Here is a 21,271-nt window from a genome sequence, read left to right as displayed (position 1 = left end):
CCATCACCCTCTCAAAATTCCCACTCAGCAACCACATCAAGTCACCAATCAAATCCTAGAAAGCCAAGAGAGGAGGAAGGAGGTGGCAGAAGGTACGGCCTTCCAGGACAGACAGAACCGAGCTGTTCACCTCTTCTCTTTAGGCTCTAACCCTCCTTGCATCAACAACTGCACTGAACTGAACAAAACCAAAACTACCTTGGTCAAGGAAATTCTCCACCGACCTTTGTCTTATGGAGATTGGGACCTTTGTCACTTTTCACCCAAGTGACACAACCACCTTCACACATCTCTGTAGACCTTTTAGGTGATCAGAACTTGCTGACGCTGGGAAACATTTAGTTTGGTCAAGATGTCGATGATGATTTCTTCATTCGTGCCTGCAGGAAACAAATGGAAGCCAGTCAGGCTGCTTGCACAAGAATCAGAACTGCCCTCTGGTCTTGTGCCGCCCCCAGTCCCCTCCACAGCCAGTTCTCAACAGCCCCAGGACCACATCCATGCACACAAAGCTGCCAGGACCCGCTCCACCAGAGGAGCCGTATTTCAGGACATAAGAAAGGCAGCTGTGTTTCCTCTTCCCAACTATTTTTAGGGCAGTTGTGCAGCAGAGCAATACAAGCAGCTGCGCTTCCCTCGAACAAACCATCCAAGCTGCCATTCCCAGTGCTGGGAAAAAAAACAACAAAACAACTTGACCTGCGGAGGGAGATCAACTTACCAAAGCCCTTCATGGCCTTCCTGAGTGCTGTGCTTCTTGCTCAGCGCTGAAACTCGAGATCCCCTTCATTGTTGCCTAAGGCCACAAGAAAAGGATTTAGCAAAGGCAGACTTGCACCCGTGCACACAGAGAGTTGAATTAAAACTAAACAAAGCACATAAAAGACGTGAACACAGAGATAGTAAAACTCCACCCACACAAGTGATGTTGTATCAGACTTCTGTCTCACGCAGCAGCCTATTCTAGGGGGACTTCCCAGGCACATCAGAAAGAAGCCACAGGGGCACAACTATATGGAGAACATATCTCCATGCTGCTGCCCACAGAGTCTGCAGTGAAACAAAAGCTGGACCACCTTGCATCTGTGTCCAGTCCCACCAGGCCTTCTTCCTAGCAGTTCTCCGTGTCAGTCATAAAGCAGTGTGCTCCCATCATAGCCCTAGCTACTTCTCCTGTAGCAGGTAAGGACCATTACTCAGCACCATTACTTTTGCTCTACTCGGCACTGGTGAGGCTGCACCTGGAGAACAGTGTCCAGGTCTGGGCTCCCAGTACAAGAGACAGCTGGACACACTGGAAATGGAGGGCTACCAAGATGGTGAAGGGACTGGAAGACGTCTTCTATGACAACAGCCTGAGAGAAGTGGCCGCTCAGTCTGGAGAAGGGGAGCTCAGGAGGATCCCACCCATGGCCATCAATCCATGCAGGGAGGGACAGAGAGAATGTAGCCAGGCTGCATCCAGTGGAGCCCAGTGCCAGGACCAGAGCTTGCCACCAAACATCAGGAGCACTCCTGCACTGTGTAAGTGCTGCAGCACTGGCACAGAGACCCACAGAGGCTGCAGAGTTTCCTCTAGGAGATCTCCAAGCCCAGGATGTGGCCCTCGGCACCAATTCTGCTGGCCCTGTTGCAGCAGGGCCTGGACCAGATGGGCCCAGAGGTCCTTTCCAACACCAACCATTCCGTGCTTCTGCAACACACCACGACATGCTGTGTTTGGCTCAAACTGGCCATTCACAAACAGCTTTCTCCTGCCTCTTGCTCAGTGCCATCTCTGTGGGATCACACTGCCTTCTGCGACCCAACTCTGTTCCAGTCAAGGTCAACACCAACGCAGCGCTGACCTTCATGGAGCCTGGGCTTTGGGAAACAGGCACAGGAATAACCACTGCACGGGTGGAACCTTGTGGGTTGAACCAGGAGGGAGCAGTACGCCCAGAGAGCTTATCTGGAAAAATACTTCCTCTGGGTACTGACATTCAGTTGCATTTTCCATTCACTCTCAAGCAGGAGAAGCACAGACGTGTGGGGCACTATCTTCTAGAAGGAGGAAATGGAAAGAAGCTACAAATTCACCACTCAAAAAAAAAAAGACTGACTAATCCTGACCCATCCACACTCCCTATGTTTATCTGAATGGAGCAAACGCCTGGCACAGCGTGGTACAGCAAACAAGCACACTCACCATCGCTCGAGGTTTTGCTCAGTCTCTTATGGCTCAGGTCCACCAGCAGCTGGCAACTGCAATAACAGACAGAAAGAGAAGGAGTTTTCTAGCAAAGCTCTACGTGAGAGAAGGACGCCGCGCACAAGCAGATCATGGCTAAGAAATGCTTTTTCTATCCCGAGAGTGACAGCCTGGCTGAGGTTACAAAGAGAAGCAGACCGCCACCCTCGTCCTGCCCACAGCGCCCGAGTGCTGCTGTCATGAGCCCAGCACACGGCGTCCCCATGTCTGTGTGCACTGTGGAACCCCACAGATGTGACAGCGGGGTCTGGCTTGTGGGGCGCTTCTCCAAGGAAACCAGTGCACGGTGTCAGGAGGGGAAGAGGAAGCAGCTCATCCTGCCACTAACGCTGCCATTGTGCGTCCCTCCCCAGGACTCCTACAGCTTCCTCTTCCCAGCCCCGCTCACCTCGCAGGCTGCAGACACTGCTGGGCGCTCACACTCGATGGATGTCATCTTCTTCTTGTGCCTCTGGGCCACTCTCTGCAGGGCTGCGCTGAGTTCCTGCCGCTGCGGCAAGAACTGCTGCTCCTGTGCTGACGGATGGAGGAGTTTCGTGCCGGCACCCAAAGCACGTTGTCCCCAGGCTCCCGGTGCCACGGCAGGATGCTCCTCCCCCCCATCGCCCCTCAGCTCTCGCATCCTCCTACGATCTGCCTAAGGACGCAAAGACCCTGCGGACGGATCCGGACGGGCTGCGAGGTGATGACGTCACGAGGGCGCCACGACCTCACGGGCGAAAGGGAAAGACCCCAGCAGGCAGCGCTCGCCCCATTCGGCGGACCGACCAATGGGAGCGCAGAGGAGGCGGGGCCGAGCGCGGCTTCTCCGCCAATAGCGCTTGCGGGCGCCGGTCCGCTATGACGACGCCGGTCCGCTATGACGGCGCGAGTTGCGGAGCTCCGTGCGGGTCGAGCGCTGCTCCGCCGCCCCGCGTCCCCGCCGCCGCCTGTGCCGTGCCTCGGGGGACGCCGGGCGGTCAGGCGAAGCCAGCGCAGGGGCAGAACTGAGCCGTCCTCCGGAGTCAGCGTGGCGGTGGGGCGCTGCTGGGCGGTGAGAAGCGGCGGCTGACCGCGAGCAGCGGAACGCGCCCGGTCTCGAGGAGCAGCTCCTGGCTGAGCCGGGCAGCCCCGAAAGAGAGGGACCGATCCCACGGATCGAGACGTGTGAAAGCCTGGCAGAGAATCAGGCGGGCGCCCGCAGGGAGGTGCAGAGAGGACGGAGCCAGACCGCACCCGGTGGTGCCCGGCAGCGGGACCGGAGGCACGCGCTGCAGCACGGCAGGTCTCCCCGTAGCGCTGCCACCACCGTGCTTCTTCCCCTGCCGTGCGCTAGGCAGGCTGCAGAGCACGTCCATACAGCGCACGCCCAGAGGTGCCTGTCCCGTACAGTGTGTTCAGCGGCTGGGGGATGTTGGGCTGGTTGCGGTGAGCCAGGAGCTGCAGCTCCTCAAGCTCTTCCTCACTGACAGTCTGCCATCACGGCTGCTGCTGCCGTTGTCCCTGTTGCCTTGTTTTGTGCCTGGGGAAGGAGATGGTCACGTACTAACCACATCCCTCCCCGTGCCTCCATTCACTGCAACAGGAGCTGAGTCGAGTGCACCTGTGGGGATGTGGCACCCACAGCCTCTCTGGGCAGCAGTGCCAGGGCCTCAGCTCCCCCTCAGTGAACAACTTCTCTCTGACTCAGAAGAGTCACAGGCACGTTAGAGGAGTTTCTTTTTTCCTGTACAGTAGGGCTTTGCCTCCAACTTTGGCTTTGTTTCTATCACTAGCTATCAGATAGCAAAGGAAGTTCATAGAATCACAGAATGACCCGGGTTGGAAGGGACCTCAAGGATCATGAAATTCCAACCTCCCTGCCTGGCAGGGCCACCAAACTTCCATGTTTACTAGGTCAGGTTGCCCAGGGCCCCATCCAACCTGGACTTGAACACCTCCAAGAATGGGGCATCCACAACCTCCCTGGGCAGCCTGTTCCAGGACCTCGGCTTCCTGATTCGTATGAGTGTTTCTGGATAATTTCAATTCTTAAAATACTGACACAAATAATACCAAAAGTTTCATCAAGCATTCTCTGCACCAGGAATATCTTTCAGTAAATAAAACACTTGGTAACTTTAGGTATCCATTTTCATTTACTGCATAGGTGGTTTCCAGCAAATAAAAGTTCAGATATGTATTCAAGACAAAAAGAGGTAGAAAAATATCAACAAAAAAGGCATGGGATCCTGACAGAGAAGAAATGGGTCTATTTCAGATCCTGTGAAAATGGGAGGAGAGTTGAAATGTCATTCAAGGTGGGTTTATGTGCCCAAAAGCTTTCCTCTTTTTTTTCTCCCCTCCAGCTACAATGATTGGTATTTTAAAAGCTATTCGCCTTATTGACATCCTTAGATGATCACAGCACAACCTCTGCTCTAAATTGTTGCCACAGCTTCTTCTCTAAATTCCAGCCTTCCTCCTGCTGCTCTCCCTCCTCCTCTGCACACTGTGGATGCTCAGTCCTGAGACTGACCTCTGTTTGGGTAAATGCTGTCCCTGGTGTAAGGCAAGTTGCTGTGGTGCTGCTTTCAGAATGCCCTGTGCAGGCAGACTTGGAGGCTTCCTTACACTGTGCTAGCATTTCTGGTGACCCTCAGAGTAAAACTTGGCAGATAACAGGGTTTTATACAAAGAGATGTGCGTTTCTGTTTAATTTTCTCCCTTTTGTTACTTATCATATCACTGCAAAACATAGCTTACAGCAATATAAACAGGATCTGTTGCTGGAGGGGATTGTACAGCTTCTGACAACTTTTCAGCACCCAAATGTGAAACAGAAGCAATTAAACTCTGAGGGGAAGAAAGTAACAGTGTGGAACACATCAGAAATTGGGTCATGAAGTCACACAGGAGGGAAAGCCAGGAAGCAGAGGGAAAGCAGGATTTTGATTGACTCACCGTCAACAGTAAATGAGCCACTGGCAGTTTACTGTCAGTTTTTTGCCTTTTAATCTGCAAGTTCCAGAGGTGATGGCACCCTCCCCAACCCACTGCTTGGGGGAAGGGAGGGGAGGAGAGGGAGGGGGTTAAGTGGGGCAGGAAAAGCCACGGCCAGAGTTCAGGTGAGAGCAGGGTCTGTGGTCAGCATCACAGAGGGAGGAAGGCAGGTTTTTTGTTCTCAAAATCTAAAAGGCAGAGCTAAAATTAAACGACATCCAGGAGATACAGTCATGAGCATAAAAAATATGCCACCAGAAAGGCATCCTGAGATCTCTGCAGATTATATTTAATATTTATTACTATTGTAATAGCTTTGTGTTGGTAATTAGAGGCATTGGCCAGTTCCAAACCCCACAGTGGGAACTGCCATACAAATATAATTGAATGCAACGCTTGCTCTGGGGAGCCAGGAAGGAGCAGACACCTCCCAGCTGAAGACAAGAGCTTCTGTTTGCTCTTATAAAGCATCTGCTGAATTGGTTGTGAGGAAGGGGAGGCAGTGTTCAAATCACTCCCCTCCTGTGTCAGCCCAGCATCCTCCAGTGAAAAAACAGCTGCAAGCCAGCAGCGCACAGCAGGGCACTGCACAGGAGAGCTGCTTGCCCTCGCTTGCTGGGCTGTGCCCAAGGACTGTCCCAAACTCAGTGGGATTCTGCAAACCATGGGTGTTTTTAGCACGTAGCAGCTCAGTATAGACCTCCTTTTTGAGCAGCAGTGCAGCCCCTCCAAGAATGAAAATATCAGTTATAAAAGTAACCTTGCAGCTAAGCTTCAAGGGGGAGTTCTACACGCCAGCAATTTTTTGCTGTTTATTCATTCTAGACATACTTACAGACTAATTCTCCTCTTACTCTGTTTTTATATCAGTTATTCGCCGTCGACTGAGTGGAGTTAATTTAAATTTACAGCAGCGTAAGTGAGGGAAAGCTGCTCGTAATCAGTAACAAGTTCATTCTACCACGTTTACTCACCATGAATAGTACCTCGCTCATTGAATAATCCTATAAATTCTTCTCGGGGTTTCTTGCAGAGTAGGATAGTATGTGATCTGAGTAAGGATGGCAAACACTTTCCATACTTTTCAAATCAATTACTCCAGAAGACATAATCTGGTGCTGTATCACCAAGTCCAGTGTGTACACCCAACATCCTGCCTACCGCATGGCTCGGAGCTTGGGAGGTGTGTGATGTAAGAAAGGAGAAAAAATGTTATCATAGCACTAGTTGGGTAGACACCATTGGAACACTCTTTTCCATGAGAGACCATCGATTCACACTGTTTTTTCATGTGCTTCTGAAGTGATTTCTTGATTTCCTCTTACTGCTGGAAAAATAATATGAAATGATATTAGAGCAGGGTAATACTTGCTAAATTTTTAGCTAATAAACCACATTCACAATGGCAGTCCTTGTGCAGCCTATGCTTGTTGTAATACTATGCTGAGATGATAACAGCAGGGGGGCAAAGTCTTTGGATACAGCAAATGAGAACAAGCCCAAATGCAGCAGAGCTGCCTGCCTCTGGAGAGCCTCAGGTAGGCAGGGATCTCCAGCAAGAGATTACCCTTAAATGAGGTCTAGGAAGGGGTGGAGGCAGACACAACTGCTGCAGCAAAGAGGACAAAGAGCTTGGTTTCCTGCTGGGGCCCTCCAGCCTTGCCAGCGCTCTTGCCATCTCCACCCAAGGCTGTTCTAAGCAGTCCTACACTGGCTTCCTTTTCCCTGCGTGCTGCAGACACTCACCTCGACTCCTGCACTGGCACTCACCCTGGCACTGCCTTACTTTGATGGTTCTGCAGTCTCACCAGTTGTTGCTCATGACACAACAGCAAGGACTGATCACACAGTCCTGATGGAGGTCTCTGGCACCACAGCACAACTATCGCAGGCGAGGGATGACCTGACAGGTTGTGCTGAAAGAATCACTTCTATGGCCCTTTACCAGCCACGTTCCTTCTCTAGTTCGTTCAACGCGGTCACGTCCTGCCCATGAATTGGGGCAGAGACAACCAGATTCACAGTCCCCCCAGTTACATGAAGGTGAAACGACCCTCATACACAAGTGAAATAAAAAATCAGCTTCTTTAGGAGATTTCTACAAAATGCTTCTCCTGTATGCGTTGGCCCTCTCACAATCGTATCTGTCTAAGCCATATGCTTTATTCAAATACCACATAAGGCTTGAGTTACTAACAGCTTTCAGAGAAAAAGAGGAAAACCAAAGAGAAATTAAAACCAGTAGGAAGATCGTCTCATTATCCTTTATCTCATTCACCATCTTCAGCTCCATGTGAGATTTATCCTTCGTCTTTGCTTCTCTGCAGGCCCTGACAACACTCCTATACTCCTCCCAAGAGGAAAGGCCCTTTTTCCACACAGCCACAAACAAGAGCTCCCAAGGGAACAAGCAGCCCCCCAGGTGCCCATGTGCGAGGCTGTTATGCCTTATTGGTTTTTCACATTGGCACCCAAAGTTGGAGGCCCTGTGTGCTTCACCACCGTCAGCATGAGACGTGGTCCTGTGAGGGGTGTGCTGTGTGTGATGGGTGGCTCTGGGCTCTCCAGGCCAGAGATGCAGGGCAGGTAAGATGGAATAGGGGTGCTGTATGTGGTGGGCTGGATAGAATGGAGCTTACAGTTAGCAATGACATGGTTGAAAGCCTCTGTGTAAGGGACAAGGAAATAAAGTGGATGTCACTGTGGGAGTCTACTGTAAGCAGCTCAGCCTGGACAACAATACATATTATTCTTAATTCTTTAAAGGAGTATCTCAAGAAGAGAATCACTTGCCCTAATGTTTCACCAGCTTCCTAGAAACTGACGTGGTGTAGCACACAGCCAATGGGCTCCGTGGTTTTCATGGCCAACTGACTGTATATGAAAAACTGCAAAATGAGAAGTTATTCAAGGAGTTTCTGGTGTCCCTTACTACCCTCCATCAATAGTGGCAGTAGAAAGAGCTAAAGTCTGACAGTAACAAACTTCTCTTCATGCTTTGCCAACTGAGAATAGCCAACAACATCACAGTCAAACCAGGTGTGACTGTCAGGCTACCATCTATTGGTGCTGTGCTCATCATCTTGAACTGAAGTTTGTAGCCCACTTCCCCACAGTAGTGGTGCTAAGCAAAAAAGATGAAGGCCTGCCTGTAATCACAGCCTCCAATTATCTGCTCTAACACAGCTGTGGGGAGGCTTTGTTGGTAATGGCCCCACAGGGACCAATTACAGCTCCAACACTCTCTAACATTTCTGGACAGCATTTTGACTGCACCTCCATCATTTGCTTACAGCAGTCTTCCCTCGGTCCCCAAAGTTCATGGACACCACATACGCTGTGGGGCTCATTACAGTGCAGAAAGACCTAACAAGTCATTTCCCTCAAGTCTTCCAGGCCTGAACTGCTCCTTAGGGAGGTCTCTGTGTTGCAGATGAAGGTTTCAAGGATCGCTTGAAACAAAAAAGGAGATGTCCTATTTAAGGGTATTTTGTCTTACACCAGACACCGAGATGTCACCGAGTGCAGCACAACCCGTGTGACACAGATGGCAGCTCCGTCAGGGAGAGGGAGGTACAGCCAGCACGGGGGTAGCACTGGGGATCCAAGAGGGAAATGTAGTCAGTGAGAGCTGATAACTGGAGAGTGACTGCAACAGGCAAAGATGGGAATGAATGCCAATGGAGGAGAAAGAAGGCTGTGCAAGAGGAGGGTTGCAGGGGGCCAGTTGCTTGTGGCCAGATGTGTGGTCAGTGCTGGTCTGGCTGGGTGTGTGGGAGGCATGGGAGGGAGCTGAATCCCCTCCAGGAGCCAGGACTACAACCTCAGGATAAGATGCCTGAATGGATTTAGCTGAATCCTGTCCCTATGGAAGTGTAAATATGTCCTGCAGAGCCAGGATCCCTGCATCCCAGGTCACTGTGCCAGGGCAAGGACTCAGCCGCCAGCCAGGCTCAGCACTCAGCCTGCCCGGAGAGTTGCTCAGGCAGCTGTAGGGAGATGTGGGGAAGGGGAAGTAGACCCCCAGCAGCACAGGGGCCTTTTGCTGCTCAGGGTGCTGCATAGGCTGGAGGCTCACAGCTGCACTGCATGCTCGGGGTGTTGCAGAGGGGACTTTACAAGAAAGAGGACCAAACATGGGAATTCCTGCCTTTTGTTCATTTTCCTACCGTTAGGGTAGGGATGACCAGAGAAATGGGAGACAAGCTGTATATATTGACACAGCACTGAGACTGCTGTGCTGTAGCTTTGGAGATGAGTAGGTTTGTGAGCAGCATCCTTATGTTCCATCAGCCTTTCCTGGCTCGATGGACAGAATGAGCATCAGCCCATGGAGATGATGTGGAGAGATGCTAAGAGAGACGTCACATTCTACAAATAAAACTGAGCACTCCTGCCACTTTACAGTGTACCCACCTGGGTGGCTCAGGATCGCCTTCTCCAGAGCCCACGGGCAGAGGCCTCTCCTACTTTCCTCTTCCATCCCTATTCCAACTCATGAAAACAATCTTAGGCTGTGGATCTGAACCAACATTTCCCTCAGAGAAAGAAAAGGATTGGATTACTCAGCAGGAGGAAGGTCACCAAGGAACGGTACAGGTTTGTGCCAAGAGAACTCTCACCTAACTTGCCTTTTTTTCTCCTGGGATGATTCCCCATGTCCAGGAGCGGCAGATGTCCAACAGCAGCTCCATCAGCGAGTTCCTCCTGCTGCCAATGGGAGACACACGGCAGCTGCAGCTCCTGAACTTCTGGCTCTTCCTGGGCATCTACCTGGCTGCCCTCCTGGGCAATGGCCTTATCAGCACAGCCGTAGCCTGCGACCACCGCCTACACACCCCCATGTACTTCTTCCTCCTCAACCTGGCTCTCCTCGACCTGGGCAGCATCTCCACCACTGTCCCCAAAGCCATGGCCAACGCCCTCTGGGACACCAGGGCCATCTCCTACACTGCGTGTGCTGCACAGCTCTTTGTGTTTTCATTCTTTCTGTCAGCTGAATTTTTCCTTCTCGCCATCATGTCCTATGACCGCTACGTTGCCATCTGCAAGCCCCTGCACTACGGGACCCTCCTGGATGGCAGAACTTGTGCCATCATGGCAGCAGCTGCCTGGGGCACTGGGGTTCTCCATTCCCTGCTGTACACTGCCAATACATTTTCACTGCCTCTCTGCCGAGGCAACGCTGTGGACCAGTTCTTCTGTGAGATGCCACACATTCTCAAGCTCTCTTGTTCGTACCCCTACCTCAGGAATCTCGGCCTCATGACACTCAGTGCATCTTTGTTTTTTGGGTGTTTTGTGTTCATTCTGCTTTCTTACGTGCAGATCTTCAGGGCCGTGCTGAGGATGCCCTCTGTGCAGGGACGGCACAAAGCCTTTTCCACGTGCCTCCCTCACCTGGCCGTGGTCTCCCTCTTTATCAGCACTGGCTTCTTTACCTATCTGAAGCCCCAATCCACCTCCTCCTCAGCCATGGATGTGTTGGTGGCGGTTCTGTACTCCGTGGTGCCTCCAGCAGTGAACCCCCTCATCTACAGCGTGCGGAACCAGGCACTGAAGGATGCCATTTGGAAACTTATTAAGGGTGTTTTTTACTTGTATGGGAACTGCTGAATCACAGCCTGAACCTCTGATTAACCACCTGAGGCAAGCAATAAGCCTAGGAGTACAGGTGAAGGTAATCTCCTGTGCTAGCAAAAGGTGTGGAGCCTGGCTCCACCTCTCCTAGATCCCATTTTAGAGCTGATTATCATTGGGAAAGGATCTCTTTGGGAGGTTGCTCTTTGTAGAGGCTTGTAGTGAGCCCAGGATAAGTGTAGGCACCATCTATTCCTCTTAAAACCACACAACGTAGCCTAACTCTTCTGGATGTTCTCAATTGTGTCATCAGTGCATTTGCAGATTACACAGCAGTAAAGATTCATTGATTCCATCTCTCTCCCCAGGTGACTCCTAATGTATCCCACTCTAAGCTTGTGCTCTGTTGTTTTCCTTTAGTGTGTTTCATTCTTCAATGCATCTTTAATGTTTTCTAACTCCTTATGCTTCTTTTGTTCCCCTCAAATCCTTTCACTGTGTTCCTTTCCCTCCTTCTTTCTAGGCAGCTTGTGATTTCAGCATATGCTTCTGTCACGGGGTTACCCCAAGATGTCAGTCCGTGACCCTCCGGGAACCCAAACTGCCCCCAGTGGCGGTAACACGGAACCAGGACACGAACTCTTTAACTGCCACTGCTCTGAATGATGTTCTGATGTGGAATAGCCACAACAGGGATCACAACAGCACAACAGCTTCATCGTGTCTGAGATGAAATAGCAGCCAAGAAGGACGTGGGCAGTGAGTGTTTTGGGGCTCTGGAAATCTGTGTTTGACAAAATGAGAAGATATTTTCTATTGCTCAGAGGTTCTCCATTGTGGAAAGTGGATTCAACTGAGGACACTGGTGGATGAAGAGCTGGCCATGAGCCTGCACTGTGCTCTTGGAGCCTGGATGACCAATGGTAACCTGGCCTTCACCAACAGAGGGGTATCCAGCAGTGAGAGGGAGCTGATTGCATCCCCCTACTCTGCCTTTTGAAGGCTCCATCTGGTACACTGTGCCCAGGCCTGGCAAAGCCAGCACAGGGAAAACATGGACCTGTTGGAGCACCAACAAAGATAATCAGAGGGCTGATGAAAGATGTTGAAGTTGGGATTGTTTAGCTTGGAGAAGGAACGCTCCAGAAAGACCTCATTGCAGTCTTGCAGTACTTGATAGGAACTTCCTTGAAAGGCAGGAGAGAGACTGACTTGTTACACAGGTAGTGATAGGGAAATGGATTTAAAGTGAAAGAGGGGAGGTTTATGTCGGAGGTTATGAAGAGATCCTTCATGCAGAGTGTGCTGAGGCACTGGAATAGCCTGCCCTGAGAATGGGTGGATGTCCCATCACTGAAGGTATTCAAGGCCAGGCTTGACGTGTTCCTGGGCTGTCTGGTCTTGTGGTTGGCAACCCTGCCCAGAGCAGGGGGGTTGGAACTAGATCATCTTTCTCATCTTTCCAACACAAGTGTTTCTATGATTCAGTGGATATAATTTGGACTTGGTAAAATCTACTTTTACAGAACTATGCCTCTTGCTTTCCTCTGCTGTCCATTAACTATATCTGTCCGTGTCTTCACGTAGCTTTTCTCCATGTAAGGAAGCTGGGAATTGGTGCCTAGCGCTGACTCTAACCCATATAACAATCTGTAATCTAACCTTAACTCGATCCCTAACTCCTAACCCATAACTTGAACCCCCTAAAGTATACCTAAAGTATCTTAAAGTACAACCTTCACCCTTTCCTGTCCTAAACTTCAAGCTAAACTCAAGCTCTTTCCCCTAAACACCAACCCTTATCACATCCCTCGCCCTAACACTAACTCACGTGCGAGCACTGCACCTAGCACTAAATCTAACCATCAGTGCTAGCCCTCAGCCCTAATTCTAAGCTTAAACCTACCTCTAACACCGAACCTTGTCCCTGACCCTCTGGTTGGCAGCTTGTTATCTGGTAGGGTACATCAGGCCGCTGCTCTTTCAAGCTGTAATGGATGGTGCGTTAAGGAAGAGAGAAAGCTTAGTAGTTTTACTGGTGGCAGCCAAGGCTTGGTGTCTCACAGCTGCTCTGAGCTCCTGGTTAAAGCATTCAGGAAGAGCAGTAGAACCAAAGTGCAGCACGCTTAGGAAGGATGATAGGCTTGTGTAGAAGAAAGGCCTTTCCCGGAAGCAAGCAGTGGGCTGGGGTTGGCACCAAAACCAAACCCTGCTTGCACCTTCCCCTCTCGTCATTCCACATGCTGACACTGATTTTAAGAGCAAAAAACCAAGACTACAGCGAAGAAAGAAAGCTCTAGAACAACTTGGCTACTTTATTCACCCCCTTCCCTTTCCACCACAGATGATTCTCAGCCAACCTCCAAGAGCCACGTTACTGCTCTGCTGACCCTTCTCTGGGTCCCATCAGCGCACTCAGAAATGACTGAGAGCAACACGTGCACACAGACACACAGCACAGCCCTACGTGTCTGCTTCTCCATTAGGAAATGGCATCAAAAAGAGCAGGAGAGGAAAGCAGGCATGGTGAGAGAACTGCTTTGGGCAGCAAGGAAAGGCCAGCTGAAGCTCCCGGGTTAAGTCCCCTCTGCAGAGGGTGCCAGCGATGCCATCTCCTTTGCAAACTCTTCCTGTGTGGGGAGAAGGGTTGGGGTCTCCCTCATCCCTGGGCTCTCCAGCATCCTGAGGGTCTCTCTGCACTGGGGTTCTCCCATGAGAAATGAGCTGCCAGCCCTGAGAGAAACTCTTCCTGCAACCAGGGACACTTGCAGGGCCAATAACAACACATGGACTGGGCGATGGTTAATGAGGATGGAGCTCCAGATGAAGCTCTTCCTGCAATGCGGGCATTTCTAGGGTCTCTGCCCTGAGTGGATCCCCTGGTGCTTGATCAGGTAGGAGCTGTGGTTGACCACATCAGTTTCTTCCTACGTGTGAGGAGCTCTGCACTCTGCACAAAGCCCTTCTCACACTCGAGGGCATTTCTAAGGCTTCCTGCCATGTCAGCTCAGAGCTGCTGCAGGCACGGATAGGGCTTCACCCAAGTGCAGACCCTCTGGTACCTCAACAGGTTCCAGCTGTATCCAAAAAGCTCTTACATACAGGCTGGCACCTTTATAGAGTTCCTCACGTGGACCCCCAGGTGTGCAATGAGCTCTGGATGGAGCTCTTCCTGCTGTCAAGGCACTCCCAGGTCTACTGAGGGGTGTACTGAGGTTAACTGAGGGGTCTGTTGGGGTTTACTGAGGGGTCTACTGAGGGGTCTACTGGGGTCAACATAGGGGACTACTGGGGTGTACTGAGGGGTCTACTGGGGTGTACAGAGGGGTCTACATAGGGGTCCACTAGGGTCAACATAGGGGTCTACTGAGGGGTCTACATAGAGGTCTACTGGAATCAACTGAGGGGTCCCCTGGGGTCTACTGAGGTCTACTGAGGGGTCTACTGGGGTCTACTGAGGGTTGAGCTCCAGACAAAGCTCTTCCCACACACCTTGTGAACAGAATTGTTCCCTTCCTGGTGACCCATCAGCCCAGCTGAGGTATCCTTCAGGTCCTCACCTGCTGCCCCACAGCCTCCCCCACAAACCCTTCACTACTTCTATCATCATTAAGGAACACCCCAACCCACGCCATCCTACGGTCCTGTGACCATCCAGGACCCTTCCAACACAAGCCGATCCACGCTTCTTTGATCATCAAGGAGCCTCCCAAGGAGCGCATGCCATCCCAAACACAAACCATTCTCTGGTTCTTTATGACCTTCAAGGACTCTTCCAGCACAAACCGTCTTCTGTCCCTGTGACCTCCCAGGACCCTCCTGTGCTGGTGATGTCACAATGTCGCGCTGACCTCACAGAAGCCCCCCCGGGGTGGGGCAGGGGCAGTGGGTCAGCGCCGAACCTGCCGGCCCCATTCTGCAGGCGGTGCAGGTCCTGCGAGCAGCTGTGCCAGTGGTGCAGCAATGCGGGCCCAGTTTGCCAGCGGAACATTAACAGCTCTGCAGCGCGTGGAGCTGCTGCAGCAGCTGGAGCAGGTGAGCTCTGGGTGGACGGGCACAGAAGGGCCGAGCTGCCGGCTGGAGGGCACCCTGCCCACGGCATGGCAGCAGAGAGCCGGGTGCCAACGCCGCTCCTTTCCCCTCGCACAGGCTCACGAGCGGATGATGGAGAAGCGCACGGCCGCGGCCAGGGCGTCTTTGCTGAAGGTGAGCAGATGCTGCTGTGTGGGGTGCGGTGGGGTGGGAGAAGTGCCCTCGTGTGGGTCTGCAGCTCCAGCCCTGCAGGCCCTGCTTGCCCCGATGGAGGAGGCAGGAGGGGACGGAGCCCCGTGGGAGCGCCGGTGCCCTGACGGCCGCTGCTCTTCTCTTTCCCACAGGACGCCCAGCAAATACGGGCTGAAAGAACGGCTGCCCGTAAGGAGGAGCTGGAGCAGGTAGGGGGCAGTGAGGGCTCGTCCTCACAGCTCGGCATCCTCACGCCTCTGGCTGTGCAGGAGGACCTCGGTCCCCATCCCTCGGGTCCGTGGGACCCAAGGCGGCCAGCCCTCATGACAGCCGTTGTCTTGCAGGAGAAGCAGCTCATTGCCCAGCTGGAGGAGCAGCTGAAGGCTGGGAGCGAGGAGATGGAGGTAGTGTGGAGGGGCGAGGGGAGCGGGGCTGCCCACCCCCGTGTTGTGGACATGGAGCTCAGCCTTTTGTCTGCCAGGTGCTGCGCCGGGAGAAACAGCGCCTGCGAGAGGAGCGGGAGGAGCTGGAGCTGGAGGGTGCCTGGTGAGTGCATGGGAGCCACCCATGGGACCCTGCACCCCACGCCTGCACACGGGGGTCTCTGACACACCTGGGGCAGCAATGGGACTGCAGCGCTGCTGGGGATGGGGCTCTGCTTCCTGCATGGTGTGGCAGAGCGGCCCCGTCCCAGCCCTGGGGTGGGCACACGCTGCTGGGGAGCCCCCGCGGTGACAGAGACCGGCAGCTTCCAACCAAGCCTTGTTGCCCACAGGCGGCAGCATCAGATGGAGCTGGAGGTAGAGCGCGTGCCTGGGGCTGTGCTGCCGGAGCTGGTGGAGGCACAGCTGGTAAGGGGCAGAACACACGGCACCCTCACCCCATCCAACAGTGGTCTCCCTGGGGACTGTTGTGCTGCTGGGCTCCCGAGTCCTGCATGAAGCCCTGCTGCGCAGCAGGCCCTGACCACCATCCCTGCCCCATCTTCACCTACAGGAGAAGAAGGAGCGGGCCAGGAGACGTGGGCTCTCCTTCTGGATGCAGTGAGTCTCCCCTCCTTGCCCTGTGCCCAACCGACAGCAGCCGGGCTCCCATCAGTGGGCTGATGGCCAGGACCCCTCTTTTGCCCCACAGGACCATCTGCCTCATCTTGGTCTGCCTCCAGCTGCTGCTCGTTGCCGTGCTGGGCTTTGCCCTATTTTACGCCCGGCACTATGACCAGGAGCTGCTCTATCGGCTCCTGCTGCGGGTGCTGCCCCAGCCAATGTACGCTTCCGTGGCGTACTTTGCAAGCAGGACCCTGCGTGTGGTCTGTGATGGGCTGCTGCCCATCTGACCGCCCAGCTCAATAACCCCTCCCAGCTCGGGGCTGCGTGCTGGGGCAGGGGACAGGGCTCTGTCCCCACGGAGGGGGCCTGTCCTGTGCTCCTGCCCCCAGGCACAGCAGTGGGGCAGTGCTGGCAGGCGGCTGAGTGCCACCACGTTGGACTTGTTGGAAATCAGTCTGGACTGTCATCGGGAGTCGCTGTCAGCTGAAGAACAAACCTCCGACGGCCCATCAGACGGAAGATCCGCACCCGACAGCAGGACGTGGCTGGATCTACGGGCGCTGAACCGCCTCGCTTTGCTGCCTCTCTGTCCCTCCTTCCCTGCTTTCCGTCTTTTCTCTTGGTCTTCTTTCATTCTTTGACTCATCAAAGCAGCCGTGGCCTATGCTAACGGCATCTCATTGTAATTAGCCCATTAGCCAATGTTACCTCCAATTGGTTGTTAAGAAAGCCCTCAATAAATACATACCTATTATTCCCCTCAGTTTGGTGGTTGTGACTCTTTGCTGAGCAGGGGAGGCTCAGGAGGTGGGAAAAGATCCACCCCTTGAAAAGCACAGAGTGAGAGCAGACGTAGATAGGAAGAGAAATGGGATGGGCAGCATCCCTCTGCACTCAGATGCCTGCTGCTTTGTCTGCATGCATCTCTTCTGCCCACTGCAGTTTATCCATGAAGGCTGCAGCAAAGATAAAGTGTCTCTGCTATGGAGCCCTGGAGGGGGATAGAGATGGAAAATGGGGAGAAATGGAAACTAAAAGCAGAACCCCGAGGCCAAATGGGTCAGCCCTACAGCAAACTGCATAACCCCAAGAAATAAAAGGGTGAAGCCCTTTCAAAAGGGCCAAAGGTTGAACCCCTTTAGCAAAAGGGTGCACCCCAGTGCCAAATGAGATCCACAGCTGCAGCTCCAGTGCTGTGTTCATTGTTGGGCCCCTCACTACAAAAAAGGCTCAGGGGAGACCTTATTGCTCCCTATAACTTCCAAAGGGAGGCCGTGGTGAGCTGGGGGTCAGTCTCTTCTCTTGCATAACAGTGATAGGATGAGAAGGAATGGCCTCCAGCTGCACCAGTTGAAACGAGATGATCATTACAGTGCTCCTCAATGCAGGCCATCCTATGATCCTATGATAAGATATTGAGAGCCCCTCAATGCCCTCCACTGCACCCCAGTGCTCCTCAGAGACCCCAATGCCCTCCATTGCCCCCAGTGCCCCTCAGAGCTCCCCAGTGACCCTCAGAGCCCTCCCCAGTGTCCTCCATTGCTCCTCAGTGCCCCTCAGAGCCCCCCAATGCCCTCCACTGTCCCCAGTGCTCCTCAGAGCTTCCCTGTGTCCTCTACTGCTCCCCAGTGCTCCTCAGAGTCCCCCAATATTCTCCAATGCCCATCAGTGCCCCTCAGAGCCTCCCAATACCCTCCACTGCCCCCCAGTGCCCCTCAGAGGCCCACAATGAAGTCCACTGCCCCCCAGTGCCCCTCAGTGCCCTCCATTGCCCCCAGTGCCCCTCAGAGCACTCAGAACCTCCCAGTGCTACCAAAGCCCCCCTGCATCCCTCAGAGCCCCCACTTCCCCCTGGGGCCCCCCAGTGCTGAGTACTGACATTGTTGGTCTAAGGCTGGGGTGCTGCTCACTGGGAGGTGACTGAAGGGAGTGACGTTTGGGTGACATTGGGGCTGTGTTGGAATGACGTTGGGGTGATGCTGGGGTGACATTGGTGTGACATTGGGGTGGTATTGTGGTAACACAGGGGTGATATTGGGGCTGTGTTGGGGTGATGCTGGGGTGACATTGGGGTGATATTGGGTCTGTGTTAGGGTGACATGGGGGTGATGTTGGGGTGACATTGGGGCTGTGTTAGGGTGACATGGGGGTGATGTTGGGGTGACATTGAGGTTGTGTTAGGGTGACATGGGGGTAATGTTGGGGTGATATTGGGTCTGTGTTAGGGTGACATGGGGTTGATGGGGTGACATTGAGGCTGTGTTAGGGTGACATGGGGGTGATGTTGGGGTGATATTGGGTCTGTGTTAGGGTGACATGTGGGTGATGTTGGGGTGACATTGGGGCTGTGTTAGGGTGATGCTGGGGTGATGTTTGGGGTGATGCTGCTGGGTTGATGTTGGGCTGACGTTGGGGTGACGCTGGGGTGATGTTGGGGTGACACTGGGGCTGTGTTGTAGTGACACTGGGGTGATGCTGTGTCATGGTTACCTAGATTTACCTGTGCCTGTGACAGAGGGCAGCTGCCCCATAGGGACCCCAGCCCGGAAAAGGAAGGGAAAAAGGGGAATGGGAAAAGAGAACAGTGGCAGCAATCTAAGGAGGAAAAACTTATTTTACTAAATATGATATCGGAATACAAGATAACACAATATAATACAATATGATTGAGGCCAATAAATCGAACAAAACAGAGAGACACAGTCCCCGAAAACCGAGAGGCCTACTGTGAACTCTAGGCGACACGGCTGGAACGCTTCCCACTGTCCGAGAGCCTGAGAGAGAGAGAAAGCTCCATCCTGGGAGCGAGATTATAGATGTCCTCCTCCCGTGACTTCTCTCTGGCCACGACATCCTCTGGGATATGTAGTTCTCCTCCGAGAGCTGAGTACTCGGGATGTTGTTATTCCACAGAACTGGAATATGAACCTTTTAATGATCCACACTGCACATGATGTTATGATGTGGAATATTGACAGCAACATAACAACACCATGACAACAGGGCAGAGGTGGTTCTATTGGACACAGTGGGAACTGTGGGATAAACTGGGAAATACAGGGCAGAGTCAAAGTGGCATCTGTATGTAGGTTTCTCCAAAAGCAATACAAGAGTTGGTAAAAACTCTGCAGGATCAAGTGGTGAACCTTGAGGAACAATTACAAAGAGAAAAACATAATTCAGTTTTGTTGGAAATGGCTTTTAAGGAGCTGTTAACGTGTACGGATAGCAGCAACGCTGTCGTTCATAACTTGCCTCAAGAAAAAAATCCATCCTCTAGAAGGATTGGAAGAAATAAAGTCCAGGCTTGACAAATTAGAGGACTCGCCAACTCAATTGTGTCCTTTGATAAAAACTGAAGATGCATTTGATCACAGCCAGGATCTGGACCCTCAAATGAATGTTAAAGAAATTCCCTTCTCTGCCACTGAGTTAGCAAAATTAAAAAGAGATTTTGGTCGCTCTCCAAAGGCACAGTATGTATGGAGGGTCAGTCTCACTGGTGGAGACCAAATAGCGTTAGCTGAAAAGGAAGCTGAAGGTTATTGGGGACCAGGAGTATTTATAACAACTGGCAACAGTAGTTAAAGATGCTCCTTGGTCCTTAACACAGAGGGATGCCTATTGGGCAGGTGGTCTTAACACTTTAGAAAGGGGAGACCCTCTTGTTATTACTGGGACAGCTGATCAATTAGTGGAAAGTGTTCAAAAGGCTGCCTGTCTCCAAATGATGCACGACAGAAAGCTGCAGCCACATCATGAATCACCTGTTGCCTGTTGATCCTGAGAGGATGACTCCTTTAATCAGGGGGCTTCCAGAATCGCTGAAACCCATGGGCGTACAACTGCCAGGGAAGATACAGGCTGTGTCTCAGGGAGAAAGAACCCGGGCAGTGTTAGAAGGAACTGTAACATCCAACCATCTGCAGTCAGGATACAAAGTACGGACATGGGGGGAGGTTGCCCACAAGTTAATGAACTGTGGGAGAAAATATGGGCTGGTGATTTCATTCACCAGTAAATCTGAGCCAAGGGGAGTGAGGCTTGCAGCAGTCAGCCTTGCCCCTGGGCTACCCAGCCCAAAGCTCAATGGGACTGGAAGGGTCTCATTGCCAGCAAGTACAGCTACGTGAAATATTGATCAAAAATGTCATTGTCTCTGGATAATGGGCTGGCAAAAGGAAGTTCCATGAGATTTGATGGAAGCTCAAGGAAAACTGATGCCTTCGCCCCCTCCCCCAGATGAGCGGGAGGTGGGTGGATGGCAATGAGGGGTGGAGGTATTAGAAAGCTCACAACAAAAGGAGAAGATCCTCGATTCAACACCTTCTGTCCCAAGGCCTCACTCTTGCCAGTTGCCCCTGTGAGTCCCCATCCAGTTGCTGATAAGCCAGAGAAACACTTCTCTCTCTGGCCAGCCTGTGTCAACTGACTCAGCTCCCCTGAGGCCAGCTTCCCTAACCTTAATGAAATCCCATAGCAAATATTCTTGGAAGGCAAAGGACACCCCGAAAAAGGAATGTAAAATCAACCCTCACTGGATCGTTCCCTACCCTTTGTTTGCTCTGTAATATTTTGTCACCACTCCTGCAGAACCACGGGCTGCTGTCTGACAAGTCGGTGTTGTGTGCTGTTGTAACTCAGACATTTGTACTTTGTGTCATCCCGTGTTTTATTCAACATAAATCCTCCGTGTACTTTATAGCTTCAACTGATGAACATTTAACTCCCCCTTGCCACCCATCCCTTTTCCCTTATGCTTACCTTTTGTTTTTCTTTCTTCTTCCCTCACCACCTGAGCGGCCATTTGTGCATCAATTTCAATCATCCTTTGAGCCACCGGGTGGTGCGAAAGACAAACCCGTTTTTCTTTGTGGTCTCCAATCTTGCTTGGTGAGGCCGTTCTAGTGATAAGAGTCTGACTGAATTACCTAGGGGGGTGAATGGTGGCTGTCACAGTGCCGCAGTGCCTCTGCTTGTCAATGCACAGATAAGCAGAAGCGGGACAAGCAGCCTTTTTCAGGGGTGCTGCTTGATGGAGCAGAGCACTGCAAAAGGCGACAATGCTTGTGCAGGACAACAGAGGCAACACTCCCTGCTGGCACATCTGTTGGGCCAGGAATGTCACACTAAGCTGAGAGAAAAGAAGAAGAAGAAAACCCACAGCAATGGGGGATAAAAGGCCGTCCCTAAACTGGGGTCTTTG

At 52.3% G+C, this 21,271-nt stretch overlaps 1 protein-coding gene and 1 long non-coding RNA gene across 2 annotated transcripts; one reads left to right on the top strand and one right to left on the bottom strand.

Moving 5' to 3' along the window:
* Positions 1-243: 243 nt before the first annotated feature.
* On the bottom strand, positions 244-3,981 carry LOC140265338 (uncharacterized). Its single transcript, XR_011906244.1, has 4 exons — positions 2,640-3,981; positions 2,189-2,244; positions 722-796; positions 244-380 (listed from the first exon to the last, which is right to left on the bottom strand). It is a non-coding gene; the product is annotated as an uncharacterized lncRNA (long non-coding RNA).
* Positions 3,982-9,886: 5,905 nt separating this feature from the next.
* Positions 9,887-10,828, top strand: LOC140265292 (olfactory receptor 14A16-like). Its single transcript, XM_072361201.1, has one exon. The coding sequence runs from the start codon at positions 9,887-9,889 to the stop codon at positions 10,826-10,828; it is 942 nt and encodes a 313-aa protein (XP_072217302.1).
* The last annotated feature ends 10,443 nt before the right edge of the window (positions 10,829-21,271 follow it).

The sequence above is a fragment of the Excalfactoria chinensis genome, unplaced genomic scaffold (assembly GCF_039878825.1).
Source record: "Excalfactoria chinensis isolate bCotChi1 unplaced genomic scaffold, bCotChi1.hap2 Scaffold_84, whole genome shotgun sequence".
Taxonomy (NCBI): domain Eukaryota; kingdom Metazoa; phylum Chordata; class Aves; order Galliformes; family Phasianidae; genus Excalfactoria; species Excalfactoria chinensis.
The sequence above is the reverse complement of the archived record's forward strand: the minus strand, read 5'-3'. Positions and strand labels throughout refer to the sequence as shown.

Coding starts and splice junctions, on each gene's coding strand:
- LOC140265292 (XM_072361201.1), top strand. CDS start 9,887: ATGTCCAACAGCAGCTCCATCAGCGAGTTCCTCCTGCTGCCAATGGGA.